We start from the raw sequence: 23,243 nt of genomic DNA, 5'->3' as shown, positions 1-23,243 counted from the left end.
TTTATCCTAGTATAAGTGACTCATAAATAAAGGGGAATATGTGCATTATGTGCATCTACTTTTAAATAAAACATACTTATTTTCAAATTATGTTTATTCTAGTATAAGTGACTCATAAATAAAGGGGAATATGTGCATCTACTTATGAATTAAACATGCATAACGTCAAAAGCTAAGTGAAAGGCGCATAAAAATGCATGCTTGTTGGAGCTTAACTACTAGAAAAAGCACTAAATAAGCTCCTATATATGCTCTTTGTTTTACGTCCTGACGGTATCTAAACGCAAGGAAATAAAAGCCCTGATACATTTTAAGGGCCTATTTAAAAGAGCTATACAGCTGATAGCACCTGAAATTTAAAAGAACTATACCGCTTCAATAAACAAATAGTTCTTGATAGCACCAGAAAATTTTCCACCTCGCATCCATACTAAAAGAACTATACAGTTGGCCAAAAAAGCAAAAACATTTCGGCAACTCAAGCCGGAAAAATCAGCCACCAACAAAAATACTATCCAAGAGAGTCAAAAACATACCTCAGCCTATGCTAATTTTTCTCACTCAACCAAACAGTAAAATAAGCAAACCGAGAAAATATAAGGGGAAACTTATATACAAGGATAAGTATCTTTCCCCAATAAAATCTAAATATACATTAAAGAAAATGACCATGTAAATCTAAATTTACAATACGGTGTTGATGTGTAGAGCTTTAAGCAATGAAGTAGCCATCTGTTTCACCAACACTTGTCCATCTCTCCGTTCCCCTATTAAGTTTTGAAGTTTCTCAGGAAGATCGTTCTCCACAATCAGCTTCTTGGGCTGCGGATGATGCTCATAAACAGCCTGCAAAAACAATGTGCAGAGATCCATTGGATGTCACATTCATACATATTTTATACCAAGTAATGTCTAGGGGAAAACAAAATAACCATGTTTCACTCTATCTTGAGAGGATATCAAGATATGATTGTCTTTTAAGCCCATATGGTTAGATATATTTGAATTATTAATACGCTCATTCAATTTTAATATTCCACATTTTGGAGAAGGCTTATCTAATCTATCCACAAATCATCTATCAGGATCAAAAGACACTGGTGTTTATTATAAATGAAATGATAGCACCTTCGAATTTATATAATGACACTAGAAAAAAAAGGAACAAAATAGGAGCATGTTATTTGAAACCATATGTTGGAAACCTGAGATATCTGCATCAGGAGTTTACTTTCTCACGTTCGAAACTTAATACGCTCATTCAATTATTAAAACTTATCAAGTTAAATACAACTGCAGAGAAACCAATTTCTCAAATGAAGCTCTTATGGAATCACTACATTATTACTATCTAAAGAAATATGCATAATATGGATGTAGTTTAAGACTTTCTTCAGTATGTGAAGCCACACATACATGAACATCATACTTAAAAGGTTTATAGTTCTAGAAGTAAAATCCTGCACCAAAGTTTGGCCACCTTAGTTTTTTACCTTGTTTCATGACTGAATTTAAAGCGTCTTAGACTAAAGCAATGCTTAAGGTTGGTTAACGTGTGGTAGGGCGCACCAGAATTCTCAAATGTATAACAAATATCATATATGCATACCTTTATTAGCCTGAGTAAATTAAGACGAGCTATAGCATCCTGATGATCAAGCCTTGCAATGAGCAATGGTGTTAATCCGTTAACAGCCAATGTGGTATTGATCCGGGAAGATTTTCTGCAATATAATTATATGAAGAAAAGAAAGTAAGAATGATAACATTTGGAGAAAAAACATATAAAATGATTTTCTAAGTACTTATAATTCTCTGGGCTAGAAGTACGTATAAATCATCTCTAGTATAAACTATAAAAAAATCCCTTACTACCTGACAGTAAGCTAACAACAGTAGGCTAAGCTAATTGTGCAACAGACTAACAGTAGAGACTAGGCTATATCTCTAACGACCGGGGACCCAATCCTTGTAGAATGTTTGGTGCACATACCTTGAACAAACAGTTCTCTTATACTACATTTACTATATAAGTATTTGGCCTAAAGATAAACAACACTCTCATTTTGCCCCACCATATCTTATATTTCTTATTAATCATATGCTACTAAATCTAACTTCTAATGGCATCAGGTCCTAGATATAACAAGGCTGCCAATTTGGTGGAATCCTAATTCATTCTCTGCTATCCGTAAATTTAGCACCTAAAGTGAAAACTTGTCCATCTTACATCCAGTCAACTTCACAATAAGAAAAGAAACTTTGGTGCAACAACCTAGACATCCTTAGTTTATAACTTATCAAACATCAACCCAAAGACTACTTTATCAAATAATTAAAGGATCTAAAACCAAATACTTAATTAACTGGACGGAAGAAATAAAAGGACTTAGAATACTATACGTGATGATTTTCAAAAATGGCTCCAATATGTGTACAAAATGTTGCTCAGGACAGCTCTGGAAGAACTTCACAAGCTTCTGAACTGCGTCCTTTTTCAGCAATGATTGTTCAACCTTCCTGTTGTCATTGTCATGGGCTAAGCAAACAGCAATTGAATCTAGTGCTGTCACAGACCAAAGTTCATCCTCAAGAAGGTTCAAATAGACATCCAAACCACCATGAGCCCTTAACTGCTCCCTTGAGTTGCGAGATGCATGAGCCATGTCACATAGCAGAGGCAACGCATATTGTTTCAGGGGAGAATTTGATGTGATGAATTGCATCAAATGGGGAATGATTCCATTTTCAGCTGCTTGTTCCTGTCTTCTCTTATTTATCTTGCATAAATTGAACAGTGCGTTCAGAACCTGTCAAGAGTTGAAAGGTGAGATTCACGCCAACTTTGGATATCTGCCACAACATGACAAAGGACAAAAAAATCGCAGATAACCACACTTGTAAATTGGAAAAAACAGTCCAGAAGCCAATATATTTATGCTAGACTTCAATACTGTTGTCTTTTTTGGATGGTAAAAGTAAAACAAACTTTTAGTTGCTACATGACTACAGCAAAGTTTATTCAAACTTGTTACAAAAGACAGTGAGAAATAATTGAATAGAAAATTAATGAGTAATAAAAGTATGTTTTTTATTACCTACCAACTAATCACATTTGTTGACAAAAAGGTGTTCAAATATTGAATAGCACAATGAATAGAAGCTTTTAGTTCAAAACTAACTTTTAACAATATTAAGAAGGCCAGTAAGACTCACTTCATGATGTATCTCTGATACAAGAGTCCCTTCTTTGAGTTCAAGATTTGGTATCAAGTGTTTAATGGCTTCAGCACGCTGAAGATTTTCTAAGCAATTTGGATCAGTTGACAGATGATTGATACACTTCAGTATCTAGAAAATATGCCAATACATAAATGGTAAGAAATTATAGATGTAGTATATAAGCTAAAGTTGCTTAACAATAAATAGCAGATGAATTTTGTGTCACACCTTCAACAAAATAGGAGGCTCCACCCTATTGAACATCTGGAAAAGACGACTAAGCAAACTTTGGCTACACATGTACGACTTCACTGTTGTGTCAGCTTGTGCAAATTCAAGCAGAAGATCTGCCACTTTTTCCAGGTACTCTCTTGCAACATCTGCATTCAATGATGAAACCATGTGGGAAAGTAGCCCAGATGAAGTAGCACTACCTGGTCTAGCATTTAGAACACCTGAACCAGACAGTACACCTGATGCTGTCTGAGATACAATCCCAGATGTAGAAGCAGCTCCTTCACTAGAACCAAAAGTCCCTAATTTCTTGGGAGCAACTTTGTGAGACACTCTAGCACTGGAGTCAAGATTTCCATTTTCCCTCCCACGTTGAGAAACATCTGCATAACCACAAAATTACTGTGCCGTTCATAGAGAAACATAAATGACTTATAGTTTATAAACCAGACAAAGATAGCAGAAAAGAAGAAAATGGGGATTTTAGAATCATCTAATGTTTTAATAGCCATTTGACTATAAGGTACATGGTTTAAAACTATATCAGGAATGGAATACCTTTTAACTTTTAAGTATCAACAGTATAAAACCAAAACCTATTCTGTAACCAATAAAATACCCGTGTAAAAAATATTCAAGATACCAGACAAAGATATATTAGTCCAATTACGGCAATTATAAAAACTAGAAGCAAGTAAGCAACAAAGCATTGTTACTACACATTTGCACGAGCAGTCTGGAAACCAACAATTCTTTGTGATGACAGTTTAAACTTTAAAATTACCTATTCTTTTTGTAATTATTATGAGAAATGAGTATTCCAATAAAGGCTGAAGGGTCTTTAAAGTTTAGACAGCATATTTTAAGGGATTTGAAAAGAAAGTCAATTATAAAAAAATTAACCATGAAATTTACGGTGAATTTTAATGATGGTTTCTATAACATGTAAATTTTGGTTATACAAGTTAAAAAAAGCTTCATCAAGAGAAGCAGATAGATCCTTATTACCTGCAAATTCTGCCATCAAAAAGTCTAGTTCACCATTTGTTTTCTTTTCAGTGGCATGTAACAAAGGGAGTACACTTTCATGTCTCTCTAATCCTGAAAACTGACGGACATACTCAAGCTGTCCTGAAAAGCGTCCAGATGGAGGCTCTTTCTCCAACAAGCTAAGAAGAGGCCTAACTTGTTCTTGCTGTGTAGCTCCTGTCATTGATAGCCCATTCGAAGAAGGTTCTGCCAATTTTGGAGGCCTATCTGTTGATGTCCTGTTAGCAGAAATACTACTACGCTGCTGTCTGGGTTCAACTTCAGCCCGAGAAGGATCAGTTTTCCAACGATCCACATTCTCTCGCTCTTTCAATGCAACTACTGAAGATTCCCTCGAAGTGAGATTCAAACTCTTCCCCAGTGACACAGCTTCAGCTGCTGCATTGCTCGATTGAGGTCTATCAACATCCGTTGGGTAGTTAGCATCTGATCTTCGAGGATGGGAAGACGAAGCATGCATAGGCTCTAAGTGATGATCCAGCACACCACGCCTCACTTTAGAGAGATCTTGCTGATCTGCTGAAGATAGCTGTGCATCGTTCTGATTCATAAAAGGGTGTGCAGGATCCAAGATACCAGAACGTGGCCGTTGAGCCGAACCATCAGCCAGAAATCCACCCCCAGCAGACATAGAAGCTAATCGAGTTGACTCATTTAAGCTATAAAGGGTATTTATAAGCCTAAGGAGTATCCCATTTTTTGCAGCTATCCGACAAAAATCATTTCTAGGCGTTGTCTGCTGAAGTTTAAACACCTGCCACATGCCATCAATAGCCAGATGAACCATCTCCCTGAAGCAGAAGTTTTGTTAGTATGTTTTTATTACAAACTTTGAGAATAAAATACAAATTTGAAGCTCATATACACCAAGAGAAAAGAAGGAAATAGACAAAAACAGGGAAGTCTGTTTTTCACTCAAATTATAAAGGAAATATAAAATATAGTAATAACTTAATTATAAAGATTCATACATTATCTAAAAATTTACAAAGAGCATCAAATCAGAATCAAATCAATCAATAGCTTGAGAAATTTCAAGAAAGAAGAAACAAATAAACCCAAAAAACTTAAGCCGTTAGAAGAAAGCCAGCAAAAGGCTTTATAAGAAACAAATATCCTCACAAAAGCTCTGGAGCTTGAAGCAGGGACAAAGCACATGTTTATAATAAAAGGGCAACCGAGGGCTACTTAGTATACTTTCCTTCTTCGACTCCACCTTCTAGCGTGCCCATCGCCCTCCATAAAGGTAGACATTCTACTCACAACACTCATCACATTTATAACTTTCTCTCATATCATCCTTTGTCTCCTACCTACTGTATTTTTTTGTCTTTACTATTTTATCTATTATCATTCCCAACGACAGTAGAGGACGCTTTTTTTATCCAAGATGGTGATAACCAATGACTTATTGGATTGTGGCTCTAGAATCCAACAATGCAAGAGTGTTGGTTCCCCCTCCCTAGAGAAAATTTGCAGCTGGCTGTTTCGGATGATTAGGTGCACCAAAGGGTCTCATCTACAATGACCAAGGTCATACTCACATTGTTGGATACCCCAAATGCGGAAAAATAGGTGATGCGAGTGACATGCGCTCCCCTTCAAGATATTGTGTTTTTTCTCAGTGGAAATCTTATCCCTGGAAGACGCAGATTGTTGTTACCAGGTCAAGTACAGAAGCTTGAGTATTGGGCTATAGCTCACACAATATGTAAGCTCCTATGACTGAAGCAATTACTTCAAGAGTTGTGGTTCTCCAAGGTTGGTCCCAAGAATCTATTTTACGATAACCAGTTAGCGTTATACCTCTCCTCACATCCAGATTTCACAAGAGGGAAGTATATAGAATATACTACCATTTCCTCAAGAGAAAATCCTCTCCGGCATCATCAAAACTTCCTCTATTTGCTCCAAGGATCAGCTTGAGGATATTCTCACTAAATCTTCATGAGGGGCTAGGGTAACATACATTTGAACAAGCTGGATGCATATGATAGCTATGCTCCAACTTGAATGGGGCGTTGACATACTATAACTATTATGGTTTTATTGAGATTTGATTTTATCCTAGTTTCCTTAGTTAGCAGATCTTAATCCCTAAACTTAAGGGATTGATTTTCTTGACTTTGAATATACATAAATAGTGTACAAATTATGATTTGAAATACATTGAAAATTTTCATTTATTCATATTTAAATAATTTAATTTTAAATGTATAGTAGTTCCATATAACCACTATTTACAAACAACAACTAACCTGTACTTGGCATAATCAGCCTCAAGAAATCCCACCAAAACAGGTATCCCACGGCAAGCTATAAACATTTGTAATGTCAAAGAACTGCATCAAGTGTTAACAATTAATTCTTTGCTTTACTTTCAAAATAGAATGCAAGTAATGATAACAAAAAAAATACACTCAAGACCTTGACTGACAAAGCTGCTGTAAAAAATAAGCCGCTTCCATACGAATCTCTCGAGGACGATCAGATACTGCAAAGCTCATGACTGCCGGAATCTGCCATAGAAATTTTCATTAAATATAGCTGAACCAAAATAATTTAGGACACTAAGTGATACAATCAAGCATCAAGAAAACTCAAACTTCAATGCAGTCATGTTTCAGTATTTTGGCCTACTTATGATAATTGTTTAGGGTTATCAAAGACTTGAAAAATGTTACCGTAGATAACTTATATCATAATTCCCAGGAATACTTCACTGTTATTCATGCTCTCAGGTCATGGCATATTAATTTTTTGATCGAAAGAGACATTTTGTTAAAAGAAGTTAAGAAGATCACAAAGCCAGATGATAAGACATCGTCTGAAGAGAATTACAAAAGAAAAACCTAGAAACTAAGACATTGAGTTATGTAAAAATTCGTGAACAAAGCATCAGTAAATCCACAAGCAGAACACCACGAGCTAAAAAAGTAACACTGTCCAAACAAGTTTCTGATATTTAGGTGACACCATAGTAGTTAATAGCACGCTCGCTAAAGCGCAGAGTTGCGGCATGCAGGTTGCTTTCGCATCGCAGTGGGCAATAGCATCCAGAGCGGCCGCGTTTGCGGCCCAACTAGTGCGCGACATAGCGGTGCGACTGTTAAACTCCTAAAATAGAAGATAGACTCTTAACTAAAAGCTAAAAATAAAATAAACTAAACCTTTAATATTTAAAACCCTAACAGCAACTGTGAGGGGGGTAGGGATTTGACAAAAAAATCCTCACTCTAAAAACGCCGGGTGACCTTTTTTCGGAGCAAAATTGGAATGTCAAGGGGAAAAAACTTAGGTCAAAAACAGAGACCTGAGAAGTGAGAACTTCTCCCTCCCACGGCCAACATTTGTCCCTTCTTTTTCAACTTCTTGCCTGCAACCAGCCCCCTTCTCCGATGAAACTCTGTCCTGTCTCCGGCGAACACAGTGGGGTGACCTCCGGCGACTGCTGCTTTCAAGTGGGCTTGCTCTGTTTTTTCCCCTTTCTATTCCTCTCTGGGTTTTTATCTTTTCCTTTCTCTTCCTCTCTTTTTTCCCCTTCCTGTCTGTTTCTCTTCTTTGTTACCCACTTACCCTGTGATCCTCTCCTCTTCCCATCATGGCATCTAATTCTCAAGCTCAACCAGCCAACACTCCACAAGAGTTTTGACTTTTATTACTCTTATGAATGTTATGAATTTTAAGTAATATTTATCAGTTTTGAATATTTAAATGTATACGAAAAAATAGCGTAGCAGTCATCCCGCTGTGTGCTATGTGCTATACTACTATAGCATTTTTGTCATATAGAGAATCTAAATGCTAATGGGAATGGGATTCTATTCTCAATGCTTGTAGGATAAATTAAAGAAAATTCATTTAAATAACATCAATTTTTCCTTTAAAAGGAAATCATCATTCCATGAATTCTGTCACAAATAGCTTTCTTATTGGCTGTGTTACGCAATCATACAAGAGGTGCAATGTGACCCACCAAACTGAGAACCTTAAACCAGCAAAAAAAGATTGCTGGATTGCACTAGCATATGCACTGCAACAACAACAGAATGTCAATGATGAAAAAGACTGGATGAAGTTTACGAATTAAATATCCCTTCAGCCAGCAGCGAAACAGTGAACTTGCTCACTATTGGTTGATTTCTTATCCACTGAACTTGACAGTAGAAGATACGTAAAATTCTTCCTCAACACGTTATCATTGTAAAAAATAAAGGCCACTAAGGGGAACCAACAATTAACAGAATTAGCCTCCGCACGTTAATGAGATGAATTGTAATTTACAATTTAACCTAGTAATTAGTAAATAAGAAAGAATAAAAGAGAGATAAAGAGGGAAGAGAGAAGAGAGGAGCATACTATTTACAGCAGACTTACCAATCCAACAAGACATGCATTTTCTTGAAAATCAGTGTTGTCTTTAACTATTTGATTTATAAGCTGAAGCACAGAACATATGACCTGAAACATTCATTAATTTTAACATGTCATCTCCCTTTTACTAAATTTTCAGCTATGCCCATCAACAACAAAAATTCAAATGAAGTATCAAGATGGACGTTGGTGAAACATACGCGCGTTTTAGGAACTTCTAGCAAGTCAGTCAAAGGAAGTAAACCATGCTGGGTAACAAATACAATCTTCTGCTCTGGGCGTTGATGAAATATACCAATAAGTTTCTGACAAGCAGAGACAATCACGTCTTCTGATTCTTCTGTTCTTAAAGAACCAACTAATTTGCTGAACTCAACGGCCTACAATATCATAGAAAATAAATGAAAGTATAAGTACAAAGCATATCTAATTTCAAAATTATACTGCATGGAAGTATGTTTCACATGCAAAGGACGAATATTGAACATTTGAGGCCAAAATGGGGCAACAGAAAGAATTCGCCATAAAACCCAAGAATGTAGCAGAAACAAGTCATGGCGGAAACTTCGAACATTTTGAAACCATCATGGTAACATTCCAAAAACTAAAGCTTTTGGGATAATTGGTTGCTTGATATGGTATCAGAGCCTCTATGACTAAGTGTCCTAGAGTTCGATCCTTGCTGCCCCCAATTCTTCTAATTAAAAAAGATGCATTTCAGCATATGCTATAGGTGGGCTGTGCATGGTCCACGCTTCAAGCCCAAACAGGCTCTTGCGTAAGAGGACCTAGTGAAGGGCTTGTTTATATGGACAGGTCATACTAAAATCATTCCATATATAGATGCAGATTGGGAACTTGATACTAGTCAATGTTGGATCTAAACACAATAACCAATCAGCTTTGTATCTCTTCAAATACAATCTTTTCATGAAAAGACTGAACATATAGAAGTTGATTGCCACTTCAACAGAGAAAAAGACCCTCCTAGGTATCATCCAGACTACTTTTGTGAATTCCAACGATCAGCTTGCAGATATCTTAATAAGTCACTCCAGGGTCATAATTTATACATTTGTGACAAGTTGGATGTATATGATATGCATGCTCCAATTTGAGAAGGAGTATTAGTTGTAACCAGGCTTGTCAATAGTGCGCTATAGCGTAGCACCCTGGGGGTTCATCGCTACTCCACTATTCACCGCTATTTGTCGCAATAGCGCTAGAAATAGCGTTTTTTGGGCTTGTCGCTACACTACGCTATCCGACATTAACAACCCTGGTTGTAACCATGATTAGTATTTATTATTTTCTATTATTTCTTGATAGACTTTCATAGTTACCTACCATATATACCCTAGGCTTTTTTATTTGATTCTAGGTTGTCAATTGTGCGTGATCGCGTGAGATCCCTGCGGTGCCTCACGCCGCGACCATAGGTTGGGACGGCAAGCTCCACCGCGTCCCACTTCAGCGCTGCAGCCGCTATCGTCGCTCCTTTCGTGGCCCTTCGAGTGTGATCTCAACGCGATAGGGTTTAGGTCATGGACTGTACGAAAATCACCTTGACTTTAAAAAGTTAAGTGGTTATCTTTAGGGCTTTTTTGGAATTTCCATATGCAAAAACCCTAGATGAGAAACAGAGTCCTGCGCCTCTGGCTTATTTCATCTTCTTTCCCTCTCAAGCACAAACCTACAGAGACTTGGCCTTCTACCCGGCGAACCTCCGGCAACCACCATTTGGAGGCCATCCTGCTATCCACCATTTGTGACGCGTCGCGATCTGGGATTGACTACTGTGATTTGATTAGATCTGATCCCAAATTTTAGAGATCTTTGATAATGTCTCTTTTGTGATTGTGTGGGTGTGTACAACCCTTTGTAAATACTATATTCACAATAAACCATTATTCAGATCCGTTTCAATTGGAAGACTATATCAGATGTCAATATATAAATAAAATAAATAACACTGTGTGAGAGACGGAAAAGCCTTTGTACCTGTAGAGGAAAAAGGTTTTCTCCAGGAAGTTTGTCATCAAAGACCTGATAAAAAATTGAGATAATGAGGAGTCAAGAATATAAACATGGGATTTTAAAGAAAGAGCTTAATTATCCAGATTCATAGACATACCAAACCATCTATATCAATAACATCGTCTTTTAGAACACCTATCATCACTCGGTGTAAAAGGTTCCCACCATTGTTTTCCTGCCCAATTTCACTCTCCTTCTCCCATTGCTTTCGAGCAATTGTAGCCCTCAACTCTTTGGCAAGGTCATTCTTCCCACCATCATTCATAGATACATTACCTTTAGCTATATGTGAAGTAGATGTAGATGTGGATGCCTCAGCCACAACCTCCCCAGATTGCTTATCTGATGGATGAAATAAGTCATCTAAGTAGGCATCTCCTGGAGGGTCACTAAATCTACTCAGCTCATTTCCTTCCACAGGGGGCGGTATCTTCATTGCCTTCAGATAAAAATCAGAGAAGTCTGAGCTTTAATTTATATCCAAAAGAGAAATATTTTCAAAATGAATTATAGCATCAATAATAAATGCAGCGAAGCTTTAAGCCACGTCAGTAGACCTTATCTCATCTCATACCTAGTGACTCCAGAAAAAAAAGATCATCATGTTGGACAAAAACTATAAGTGTTGTTCGCAAGCACTAGATGTCTATCTAACTCAATTTCAAAGGGAGTACAACAGAAATGGAAGTCCATGCAACCTTATTATACATATTGTTAGGGTTTGATAACAACCAAGAATCAGGGGCAATAAGGTAATTTACTGATTTAAAAATACTGATATTATTTTTTAAGTGTTGCCAATCTCGAATAGGGGTGCGTAGCGACTGGCCACAAAAATGCTATAGCGATAACGGGATGGTTGCTATGATGAATTTTTTGTATAATTTATATAATATAACTATATACATGTAATTAATAAAAAATACTAAAAATTCATGGCACTCATAATTAACATTAAAAAGTCATAGGTATCTTAAACAAAACATACTAGTACCTACAGAAGTCAAGGTAACAAGGAGGTTTAGGTCTCTATTTCCTAAACTAAATTGTCTTGTTAGAATATAATATAAAACCATTAAGGTGACCCTTACCCAACAGCTTAAGCTTTTGGGTTAATTGGTTGCTTGACATAGTATCAGAGCTTCTATGACTTAGCGGTCTATAGTTTGATCCTTGCTCCCCTCAATTTCTAATTAAAAAGTGGAATTTAAGCACATGGTAGGTGGGCATTTTGCATTTATCCACGCTTCAAGCCCAAAGGGCTCTTGCGTGAGGGGGCATGTTAGAATATAATATAAAACCATTAAGGTGACCCTTACCCAATAGCTTGAGCTTTTGGTTTAATTGGTTGCTTGACATGCCTAAAAAATGAAAGTTCTAGATCAGTTCCTCCTCATCCTCGGCAAACTAGACCATTTTCAGTATGTTTCCGAAGAAAAACTCAGAAATACCTCCCAAAATACCCTAACATGATATTTTTAGGGTTCTTTTTGGGTTTCTATCAATTCCACCAAATAGCGGTCAAATAGCTGCTTTAGCGGCCACTGCACCACTACGCTACGACTAGGAGCGGCCAAGGGCCGCTACATACGGCTACGACACAATAGCACGCTATTGACAACCTTTAAAATAGGAAAATAAAAGACACAAAGGAAAATCCTTCTTTTACAAGGGAAAATCCTTCTTTTACAAGGAAAAACCCTTCCAAAGGTAAAAACCTTTCACTAAACTCTAATAAAAAACCTACCCCTAATGAGAGAGACTCTTAAACTAAAAGATAAAAATAAACTAAACCTAATAACTAAACACAGGCCAATAATCAACAGGGCCATATATTTAGGATCCTAACACATGGATCAGAAAAATGTTTCACTAAAATGGCTAATAATATCAAAAGCAGGAAAAGAAAGTGCATGATTGAAACCCAGTTAAGGTGATTCGGTCATGTTAGGAGAAGACAATTGAGGCATAGTTGCACGAAAAAAAATTGATTACATTATTAAAATGGGATGAAAAAGAATAATGAAAACTTTAGGAGAAACAATTAAAAAGACAATACTTAAATGGATTACTTGAGACTTTGGATTTCAATAGACCTAATACTCTAATTGGATGTGAAGATGAAAATGAGAGGAAAGAATATGAGCGAAAAGAATATAAGAGAAAAGAAAAGAAAATGAGGTGATTTTTGAGTTGTCTGGATTAAGAGAAAAAGAATAAAAGAATGAAAGTAAAGAAGAGTGGGTATAAGATAATGTTACTATTATACCCCTGTTTAAGTTTAATGAAGTTCCAAAAAATTAGTACAGAACTTTAAGATTTTATTTCACTAAAAAAAATTAATTAAATAAATAAATAAAAATGGAAGCAAATAACTGCATTTAATTAAAAAATACAATAATACACACATACTGTTTATCCATTATAAATACTATGTGTGATTTAATACCATATTAGACAGAATAAATAAATTAATTTCCAAAAACTTAGAACCTACATTAGCGTGGCTGATTTATTTAAAAGGAATTAAATAAGTGAATAAGTAGTCTTCAATTTTTTACGTTAAGTTTGAATAAGTACTAAACAAAATAATTGTGCACGCAGGCTACGGCAAGACCGCACCAAGAAGGGTGTTGTATAAAATCACAAGGATATTATTTTCTTTTGAACTAATTCTCTTTGCCTTTTCTGTTTTACTGGCAGGGTTGAGTGGAAAAGGAATTTGGCACTATTCACCTTCCATTTAACTTCCCCTCCATTTTATTATCTCTCCCAAACAGACTAAGATTCCTTTTTCCGTCTCTTTTCCCATCCATGCTTATTCCTTCCTCTCTTTTTTTCAAAATAAACAAACATTGTTTAAGTGTATCATTTGATCTACAATACCAATCTCACTTAATGAGACAAGGCTTGGCTTTATATTAAAAGATGTGCATAAAAAAATAATCATACTTGAAATCTGAAAAAAAGATGAAATCAATATTAACCAAGTCAATGCTCAACAAATCTTTCAATCAGCCAGCAAAAATATGAAGCAACTTTACCTTTAGGGAACCACTATCTTGTCCTCTTGGTTCAAAAGCAAATGGTTTAGTGCGATTATTGATAGAACTGTCTTTTCCTACAGCCATATTAGCCTTTCCTCTTGATTGTGGAGATTCAACTTCTCCATTCATTATGACTTCATGAAGGTCTTTAGCATTTGAAGTTTCAGTGCCAGTTGGCTCAGCACTAACCACTTCTATACTAGAAGAGAGATTGCCAGAACCAGTTCGTAGAAATGACTTCTCACGAATGGCTAAAGTAAGAACCTGATCTGATGGAATATCATCTTCCTTCTCTGTTCTCTCGTTGGAAAAATTAGAATCTGAAGCGTTGTCTTCATGAGATTTCCTGCTATTAGCTTCCCCAGTTGAAAACTCTTTTGCAGAGTCCTATAACATGCGAACTGAAGATGAGAAGATAATAAAAATATAATATAATGCATCCCATATGTAGATTCATCATTTATGGTTACCAGTTTCAATTCTTAAAATTAGTGGTATATTCTCACAGCTTCACATCAAAACTAACCTCTTTCTCCACAGAAGATCCTTCACCAGTGCTCTTATGGTCGCCACCAGAAACTTCTGCAACTGCAGAACCATCATCCTTTATAGTTCTGCAAGTGGTAGCATTCATCTTAAGAAGAAAAAAAACAATTGCTGAACTGAAAGTAAATGAAACTTGAGCATCATTCAAACAAAGGAATAACAGATATCAAAACAATAAGTATGTCCAAGAACTAATAGGCATTCCATTTCTAAAAGCACATGAATTTATTTCAGAAGTACCACCTGTAATTGGTAGGTTTCCACCACAGATATAATAGAAATCCAGTGGAACATTTCTGAAACATATAATGTGTTCCAAGTTACTTTTTCCCCATTCTTCTCAGAGAATAAGAACACTAACTAGAAGTTTATAAGCACCTATCCAATGCATAAAAATATTATTATGTCAAGCCCATCTGTCACTGGAATCAGACCAAAGCACTTCAAAGAATTCATAAAGAAAATGCAAAAAACTATAAGCAGAATGATTATGTGTGTGCATGTGTTCCCTTGACCAGGATAGTCCCATAGGCATAGCTGTGAGACTAACTCTTGGGCTAGGGTCAGGGATGATAGTATAGCAAATCCCTCACCAAAGTACTATCTGCGGAATTGATTACATATACTCTTTGAGAAAGAGTTTTAGAATTCTAAGAAGTAGAAAAGATATATATATATATATATAGAGAGAGAGAGAGAGTTTGATAATTGTGAATGAATTGTAATATTTCTTATTATCAATTTATTACAAAACTGAATACATTTAAAGTTTGACAATTCTGACTAAATCTTCTAACAGAAGCATGAGGTTGGTTACAACTAACCTAACCATTATTAAAACAGAATAAGCAAATCTAATGGATCACTTAACTATAGTTGGGTTAGGCCTAACGGTATTAAGAAGTCTGAAGAACATACTTCTAACAAAGAAAAACAGTTAAAGTATATCGAGTGTTGCCAATCCTGGATAACACATGCATCCCAAGCATGCAAGAATCCTATGCCAAAAAGACTTGGCCACCAATCAAAGATAACACAAATGGCAATTTAAATCTGAAATTTCCCCACATATATCAGGGGAGAAAGGGAAAAGGTTGGACCATGACCACGTATGGAACCTTAATTAGATGTTCAAAGTCCAAACAAACTTTTAGATGGAAAAGCAATGTTGTTGTTGCTCTCAAATTCAAGGTATAGACTTTCACTCACGAAACAACAGTAGTGTCATAACTTTCAACTTTTCATGCAGATTAACAGAGATAAAATCTCTTAAATTTTAATATGAAAACTGTTGGACTACTTGGCCAACAATTGCTACAATGGCAGTTCACCATCTGTAAGCAATAGCTAACGTTTGCAAGACAAGGCATCTTCCTAGCATGTTGTACAATAAAGACGAATAAGATTGGATGTATATAGTCATGTGGTCAGTATCCAAAAAAACAATATTATAAAAGACAGAGCAATGGAAAACATCGGCTCCTTTATTTAATATGATGCTTCTTCTGTACAACAAAGATACTGGAAGAATAAGATTGAACGTAAATTCATGTGGTCCGTACATACAATATAGGAAAAGATAAAGAGCAAGACCAATGGAAATGTCTTTCACTGCACTAACTGTCAGTCTCCAGGAAGACAAAGAAAGGAAAGACAATATTTTAAGAGTGTACAAGTGTACTGCGTAGGCATGGTTTCAAATTACTTTTTCTTTAATTCAGATAGAAATAATATTAGAAGACAAAAAGAAAGAAGCATAAGAACAGACCATTCCATGACTTTTAAGCCGAAATTGAAGTGAAATGGGTAGACAAGATAGCATCAATTGCTATCAGTACAACTAAAGCAGATTATGTGAATATTATGGACTACAAAGTCAAACAAAATATCTAGATGCCTAGATTCAACCATTTATATAATATAAAAGGGCAATATATCATGGTATCTACCTTAATGTTCCGCTATGACGAAGAGAAGACTGCAGGACACGTCTACAGTTTAGGATCCAGGGGTGAGACAGCAGCGTTTTCGCATCAGGCCTTTGTCTTGCATCCTTACATGGGAAAAAATTGGTATTTAAAACAAGTGTTAGTCACTAGTTTCATTTGAAATGATTCAAAGTCTGTATGAATACAAGTATCCACCTCGCCTGTCCTATCAAGCTAGAGTTAGAAAACTACATAGTCAATAATGACAGCATCACTTTACTTCAATCAGGGAAACAAACATACAAATAATGCACTAGTAGTCATCAACCTAAAAACTGATATTCTCAAGATGATCTCCATTTGTAAGACATGAAAAAATACATCAAGTACTCACATGCTGCTTCTTATCCCTGTTTTATTTTCTGGGTAAGTTTATCTCATACTCATAATAAAAAAAATATTTGTAAGTGAAGCAAATGCAGAAAAGTCATGCAGTAATGACAAGCCAAAGAACAACATTAAATTAAATATTTAGAAAACAACCTAAACTCCACTATACCTGCTGTGTCTAAACTCCACTCTACCTTACTTATATAATTTTTGGAAATATTTAAATTATACAGACATACAACTACGTGACCAGACTGCTGCCAGTACTTAAGAAAGAAATGTTCGGCACACATGGCCCCAAAAAGGTTAACACTAGATCTGTGTCATTTCATCTGTAGCTACCTAATATTATTAGAAATAATAGTGCAGTATTATTTCTGTAGGGTTTACGGTTCCTGTGGTAAAGCCAATTCTCTCCTTAACCATTATGTATCAATGAACGGTCTGACACAAACTATATACTACTAAACCATCTCTCAACTTTTTTGTCTTGTATGGAGAGACCAGTGCAGTAAAAAAAATCCTAAAACAGACAATGATAACTCAGTCAGGTCAGGAAGTGGGTAGGGACTGCCATATGGAACAAGATAGACTGAGAGAATTCAACGAGAGAATTCAACAAGAGAATTGACACCTGGCCACACTAGCATCTAAGTTAATATACCGTTTGCATTAATAAGCATTTTCCATTCATTAGTTAAGATCAAATTTACCTTCTTAAAGCACTGATGCAGAAAGTCAGTAATGTTAGGTGAAAGGCTATCAGGAATTGGAGGTTGCTCATCCTGAGAGAAAATTCAAGGGATATAAATCAAATTATGATTATTTAATTAGCAATAAAAGATAGAATAGAACATAAGCAAACCTGTACAATTCGGAAAAGAGCTGGCATAGGCTGCAAGTCATAGTAAGGAGGAACACATGTAAGAAGTTCAATAACCGTACAGCCAACACTCCAAATGTCAGAAGCTGCGCAAACCCCGGACATTTCTATAACCTGAAATATTAAACCAAAAGTATCAGTGGGGTCCCTAATCAAGCCCAATACATATTAAAAGACCCTTTTCAATCCACAATTGTCTTTATAAGTTTGCAAGTGCCAGTTAGGTTCTCAGCTGAACAAATAAGCTCCTTTTTTCATTCAAAAAATACATTATTCAAATGAGAGAAGGCACAGAGCATTTGGAAGAGGATGAAATATCCTCCTACAAAAAAGAGTAAGTTGCAAAAATGTAACAAAGTAGTCTAATCCCTTTGCATATCAGTTGGTGTTAGGAGACACTTTAAGTAAGGCAATGATCAAAAGTTCAAATGAAATGGTTCAGCAGAAAAATATCACAACTTTGTCACACCTCTGGGGCCATCCAGTATGGTGTTCCAACAACTGAATGGGTATTAATATCAGCCTCTGTTAATTTTGTTGCCACACCAAAATCAGCAAGTTTGACAAGACCCTGAAAGCAGAAGTTAAGATGTAATTAGTGTGAACTAATGCAAACTTTCTAGACCAAAACGAAGATGAAGGCAATAAAACAGAAAATTAGAGCATGGTAAAAAATGACAGGACCAAAAGTGATGTGGAAGAAAACCTATGGTGAACCTATGGTGACATTGTAAAACTAGAAAAAAAAGTTTATTAGAGTAACAAGTGTGGCTATAAGAAGTCTCACATTGTATAGATAAGCAAGTGTACAATAGTATATAAGTTAAAGGACCCACTCACCCATTGCCTTAGGGTTTTGTGATGAAAGTATGTGGATGATGTCCTAATCACTTATAGTAAATTCTATTAAAATAGACCATGGTAAGAAAATGGTTAATAAAAGAAGAAAAAATTTTATTGGAGGTAGAGGTACAAAAGGTTGGAGGATAAGAAATCCTCAACTAAGACAAAAAAAAAGGAGGAAAAAAAAAGCAAAGACAAAATCAGATTTCCCAGAAAAAAAAAGATAATGTAGGAGAGCTGTCCAGTCTCTTAACACCAATGTTTTTACTGTTTTTCTGTGTAGTTTTCCCCCCTTTTTTCCTTTGAAGAGGATGCCATATCCTCCATATTCCTTGCTACTTTCTTCTCTTCGTATTAAAAAATAAATATGCGGGGTTTTGATTAAATGCAAAATAACTAGTAGTCATTATAAAGCTCAAAACTCAAAAGGCTTCCCACCTTTTCTACTAATTTCCACAGCCTTATTTTGTAAGTAAAAAGGGTTAAATTCAAAGTTGACCCACATTCTAAATATCGAATTTCCTGGCATAGTTCAGCTAACTGAACCAGTGGCTCAAATAAAATAGTCAACTGTCTTTAATTAACTATAAAGGATAAACAGAATACCAACAAAAACAAGATTCAGCAGAGTAAAGAAGCATGATACAAATAGCACTTAAAAAAGCAAAAATGAATGCAGCAGACAATGAAACGGAAAAGCAATGATATGCAGATTGTACCTTTTTTCAGAGAGTTAGAGTGGGAGATGAGAGTTAGCTTGTTTGGTATGAGGGAGAGAAATAGGGGAGACAGAGAGAGAAAATCATGGGACCCACCACCTTTTATGAGTCTTCTCAATTTGTTGAGAAGAAAGTGTGGGAGAGAGTTGTTTTATTCCTCTATCATTATCATACCTATTAATAAATAGTTATATATTTATGGTAAAAATGACATTTTACACAAACAATCTTCTCACTTCTCACTTTCTATTCAACCAAACGAGAGGAGAGAGTTTCTACATCATTCTTTCTCTTCTCTGTCTATCATACCAAACAACCAACCAAATCTACTCTATTCCACACCTCTTTCTCTCTACTCATCTTCTCTCTTTTCTCTTTCTCTTCTCAACCAAACAAAGTCTTAGAATACCGGGAACAGCCATATACATCCAGATGCAATTAAGTCCGATCAAATAAATGGAGGCAAAACAGATTGCTCAGATGCATAGTGATGAAATCAATTTGCACATACACAGCACAACAAGAAGAATCGCCGAAACACAAAGCCCTGGCATATAATAGGATCCAAATAAAATAGAAATCTTGCCTCTTTAGTTGTCAATATGTTTGCACCCTTAATATCCCGATGGATAACACCTTGCTCGTGCAGATAAACCAAGCCTTCCAACACCTTTCTCATCATAAAATACTTTTAGTATAGAATTAAAAAATAACCAGGCCAGGAAAAGCAACAACGGACACTCTTACACAAACAAACCTGGGCAATATAAACAGCAACCAATGATTCTGGAAAGGGTCCAAATTTATTTGGCTTGATAATATTTGCAAGTGAGCCATTCTCCACATACCTACAAATTTGCGAGCATGTAGCAAAATCCATTAACTATAAATACCCTTCAAATGATGCTATAACAGCGCAAAAGAGTTGAATTCACTTACTCAAGAATTATGTGCAGGTGACTCTTTGTCTTTAAGGATCCAAGATACTTTACAATGTTTTTGTGGTTCAAATTCTGTAAAATATTAATCATTTCAAAAACATGAATGATGAATCGTATAGTAAGTCAATACCAATTATACAGGTGTTAAAAATCTCAAGCTTTTAAGCTAATTTAGTTCAAATGAGAGAGGAGAGAGGAGGAGGAGGAGGAGGAGAGAAGAGGGGAGTGATTTCAATTTTTATGATGATTGGATAGTAGGAGACGAGGGGAGGGGAAGGGAAGGGAAAATTCATGATTCTCTTCTTGTTTAGTTCATGAGGGGAGGGGAGGGATATCAAAACAAATTTACTTTCATTGCCCCTGCTTCCAAAATAGAATTTTTGATTTCAGAATATGAGGATTAATCTTTTAGTCACACAATTCATCTCCCCTCTAAATCCCCCAAAATTGGAGGAAAGCCAAAATTAAGTTAGGACTTAGGAGGGTTGTGGCCCCCTTAATCCCCCCCCCCTCTCCCCTCCTAAAGTTTTAACCAATAGCCTTACAAAAATGGAACACTTACAGACTTACTACCACGACAGATATTAACCAGATGAGATTTCAATTGATAATATAGTGCAAATCCAACATTGAGGAAAAGAAATACCTTTAACAAATCAATCTCTTGCTGGAACATTTAGGCATCACATGACAGTACAGCCACAAGTAAAAGAGCATCAGTAGATAGATAGATAGATAGATAGATATAATGTATTATGAAAGCAAAGCAACAAGCTTTCACGTTTATAATTACTAGCGAACATAAAATAGAAAATTGGAAATGAAAACAGATGGTTTTAAGACACATTCTATACCATAATGATGTTAAGATCCTCCTGAGCAATATTCTCCAAAGAAACTTGCTTAATTGCAACAAAATCTCCATTCTCCAGGTCCAAACCTTTGTACACTCGACCATAAGCTCCTTTCCCAATCTCATCTCCCAGCATCTGCTCCGAATCTCACATGCAGGCAAAGCAATCAACCATTAAAATATGAGCCAATCCCATATGAAATTTGAAATATATAACCAAGACAAGATGAACCATAAAATCAAACATTTGCAGATAAAATTCAACAACTACAGCATATATATAATCCTCTCAGTACACTCCCTATGCGAACCCTAAAAAATTAACTAAAACACGTAAGCAATGATAAAAAAGAATCAAAAACATCTAACAACCTAAGCAACTAGCAACTGCCACCATCAAGCACCATCCCCCCACATCTGGCCCTTGCCCAGCATACAGACCTTGTTTTAACCTCATCTTTGCAACCACCATCACTATATCATTTTTCCACCTCCCACCACCCCACATTACCCCTTCACCCCAACCCAACCCAATGCCGCGCTATCAGCTACACCACACCATCACCCTGAATTGACTAACCTTACTACCATCCACATTTCCTAGTACACAACCACTGCATGTCAAGTCTCAACTTCTACAGTAGCAGCCTCGCCTTAACTATAATCATCATCATTTCTTAGCTTCTAATAAATCACCCTAAGTTTCTTAAACAACATAAACCTAAAGCTTCCACTAATCAGAATTTTTCCAGTGCACAATTCAAGAGTCTAGAGAGCGATAATTCAGCAAATTGGACTCAAACAAAGCAATTAACTGTAACATTTCAAGCAGCATTTCTTCGTTTTCTTCTCAATTATTCAAATTAATCACGAAACCGTTGAGATCAACAGAGAATGAGAGTGGAAGAGGGAAAAATGGGCGTACATATTTGTTATCGAGCGTCTTCGATTTGGTGAACGCAGACGACGTCGACTGGCGCGACATCTCTGCGGTGGTGGTGGTGGTGCGGCGGAGATCGGAGAAAGCAAACCCTAGCAGAGATGACGACGGAGGAAGCCACGCATGGCAAAGGAATTGAGAATTGACGCCGGAGAAGAGAACGCACGTTAATTAATTAATTAATTAATGAGAATGTATATATATATATATATACACATAAACTGATAATTTAAAATGAAATGAAGAAGAAGAAGGAGATGATGAAGAAGAAAAAGGAAATATATATATATATATATATATTTCAATAAAATAGAAGTATGTTAAAGTGCACAATGGTCAAAATGGAATGTCTTAATTCCTCTTTCTCTTTGCTAGCTAGCTGGCATTGGGATGTCAAGGATATTTTCCATTTCTAAAAAAAAAAAATACTTTTTATGTTTAAAGAAACAAAGAAATTAAGAATAAGGATTTTTTTTTAATTTTACAGTTGTATCCAATCAATCTTAAGGATAAGATTATTAATCAATTATGGATAGTTTTTACTTTTTTTCCCTTATACATGTGTAATAGTTGTTATTATTTTAAGACATTCATGTTGTTTTTATAGATTTGGACAAAGCTTATGGAAAGAGTATTAACTATTAAGAGAGGTTTTATGGAAAGCTCTAGTGAAGAAATGAGTTTTGGATTATCCATATTAAAGCAATCTAAAATGTAGATAAAAGGAAATTTTGTGATTTATGGCAAGTATCGGGATGAATAAATTTTGCTTAAATAGAAATAAAAACAAAATATATGAAATGCAAGTTTAGAAAGAAAAACAACAAATCTAAGTTAAAGCTGTACTCATTAAAAACGTTTATCATGATTTGATGTTATTAAACTCTAAATAATTTGTATTTTATCCTTTAAAATTTTTATTGAATAAAAATATAGAAGTTTATAGTTAACCATCACTTTATTATTGTTTTAAATAAAACCAAGGCTTTTATAAAATATTTATATCATTCTCTCTTTCAAAAAAAAAATGTATTCTCTTTGTGGACTTTTATTTGTCCAAAAACAAATATAAAAAATATAAGACTTATATTGATAAAAAAAACTATATGTTAATCTTTTAATTTCTATTTTCAAAATTAAATATAACAAATGATGAATTACATGTGTGTGCACCTTAGTGTAAACAAAATTTGCACAGTTATTCAATTAAATTCCGTCACATCATAAAATATGTCT

The 23,243-nt window shown here is 35.5% G+C and overlaps 1 protein-coding gene across 1 annotated transcript; it reads right to left on the bottom strand.

Moving 5' to 3' along the window:
* Nucleotides 1–374: 374 nt before the first annotated feature.
* On the bottom strand, nucleotides 375–22,253 carry LOC130747671 (MAP3K epsilon protein kinase 1-like). The gene is made up of 24 exons (XM_057600675.1): nucleotides 21,993–22,253; nucleotides 21,069–21,203; nucleotides 20,861–20,881; nucleotides 20,213–20,286; nucleotides 20,031–20,121; nucleotides 19,860–19,943; nucleotides 18,181–18,282; nucleotides 17,694–17,825; nucleotides 17,542–17,613; nucleotides 16,460–16,563; nucleotides 14,491–14,578; nucleotides 13,962–14,351; nucleotides 11,015–11,356; nucleotides 10,882–10,926; nucleotides 9,081–9,260; nucleotides 8,884–8,967; nucleotides 6,934–7,025; nucleotides 6,765–6,848; nucleotides 4,465–5,297; nucleotides 3,451–3,839; nucleotides 3,217–3,351; nucleotides 2,404–2,810; nucleotides 1,610–1,724; nucleotides 375–846 (listed from the first exon to the last, which is right to left on the bottom strand). The coding sequence occupies exons 1-24, from the start codon at nucleotides 22,050–22,052 to the stop codon at nucleotides 685–687; spliced, it is 4,221 nt and encodes a 1,406-aa protein (XP_057456658.1). The 5' UTR covers nucleotides 22,053–22,253; the 3' UTR covers nucleotides 375–684.
* Nucleotides 22,254–23,243: the final 990 nt, after the last annotated feature.

The sequence above is a fragment of the Lotus japonicus genome, chromosome 3, assembly GCF_012489685.1.
Source record: "Lotus japonicus ecotype B-129 chromosome 3, LjGifu_v1.2".
In the NCBI taxonomy this organism is placed as follows: domain Eukaryota; kingdom Viridiplantae; phylum Streptophyta; class Magnoliopsida; order Fabales; family Fabaceae; genus Lotus; species Lotus japonicus.
Note: the sequence above shows the minus strand (reverse complement) of the source record. Positions and strands in the feature narration are given on the sequence as shown.

Coding starts and splice junctions, on each gene's coding strand:
- LOC130747671 (XM_057600675.1), bottom strand. CDS start 22,052: ATGTCGCGCCAGTCGACGTCGTCTGCGTTCACCAAATCGAAGACGCTC. Junction 2,811..3,216: donor TATCAGAGATACATCATGAA/GTGAGTCTTACT, acceptor AACTCTTGACAG/GTTCTGAACGCACTGTTCAA. Junction 847..1,609: donor ATTTACTCAGGCTAATAAAG/GTATGCATATAT, acceptor TTGTTTTTGCAG/GCTGTTTATGAGCATCATCC.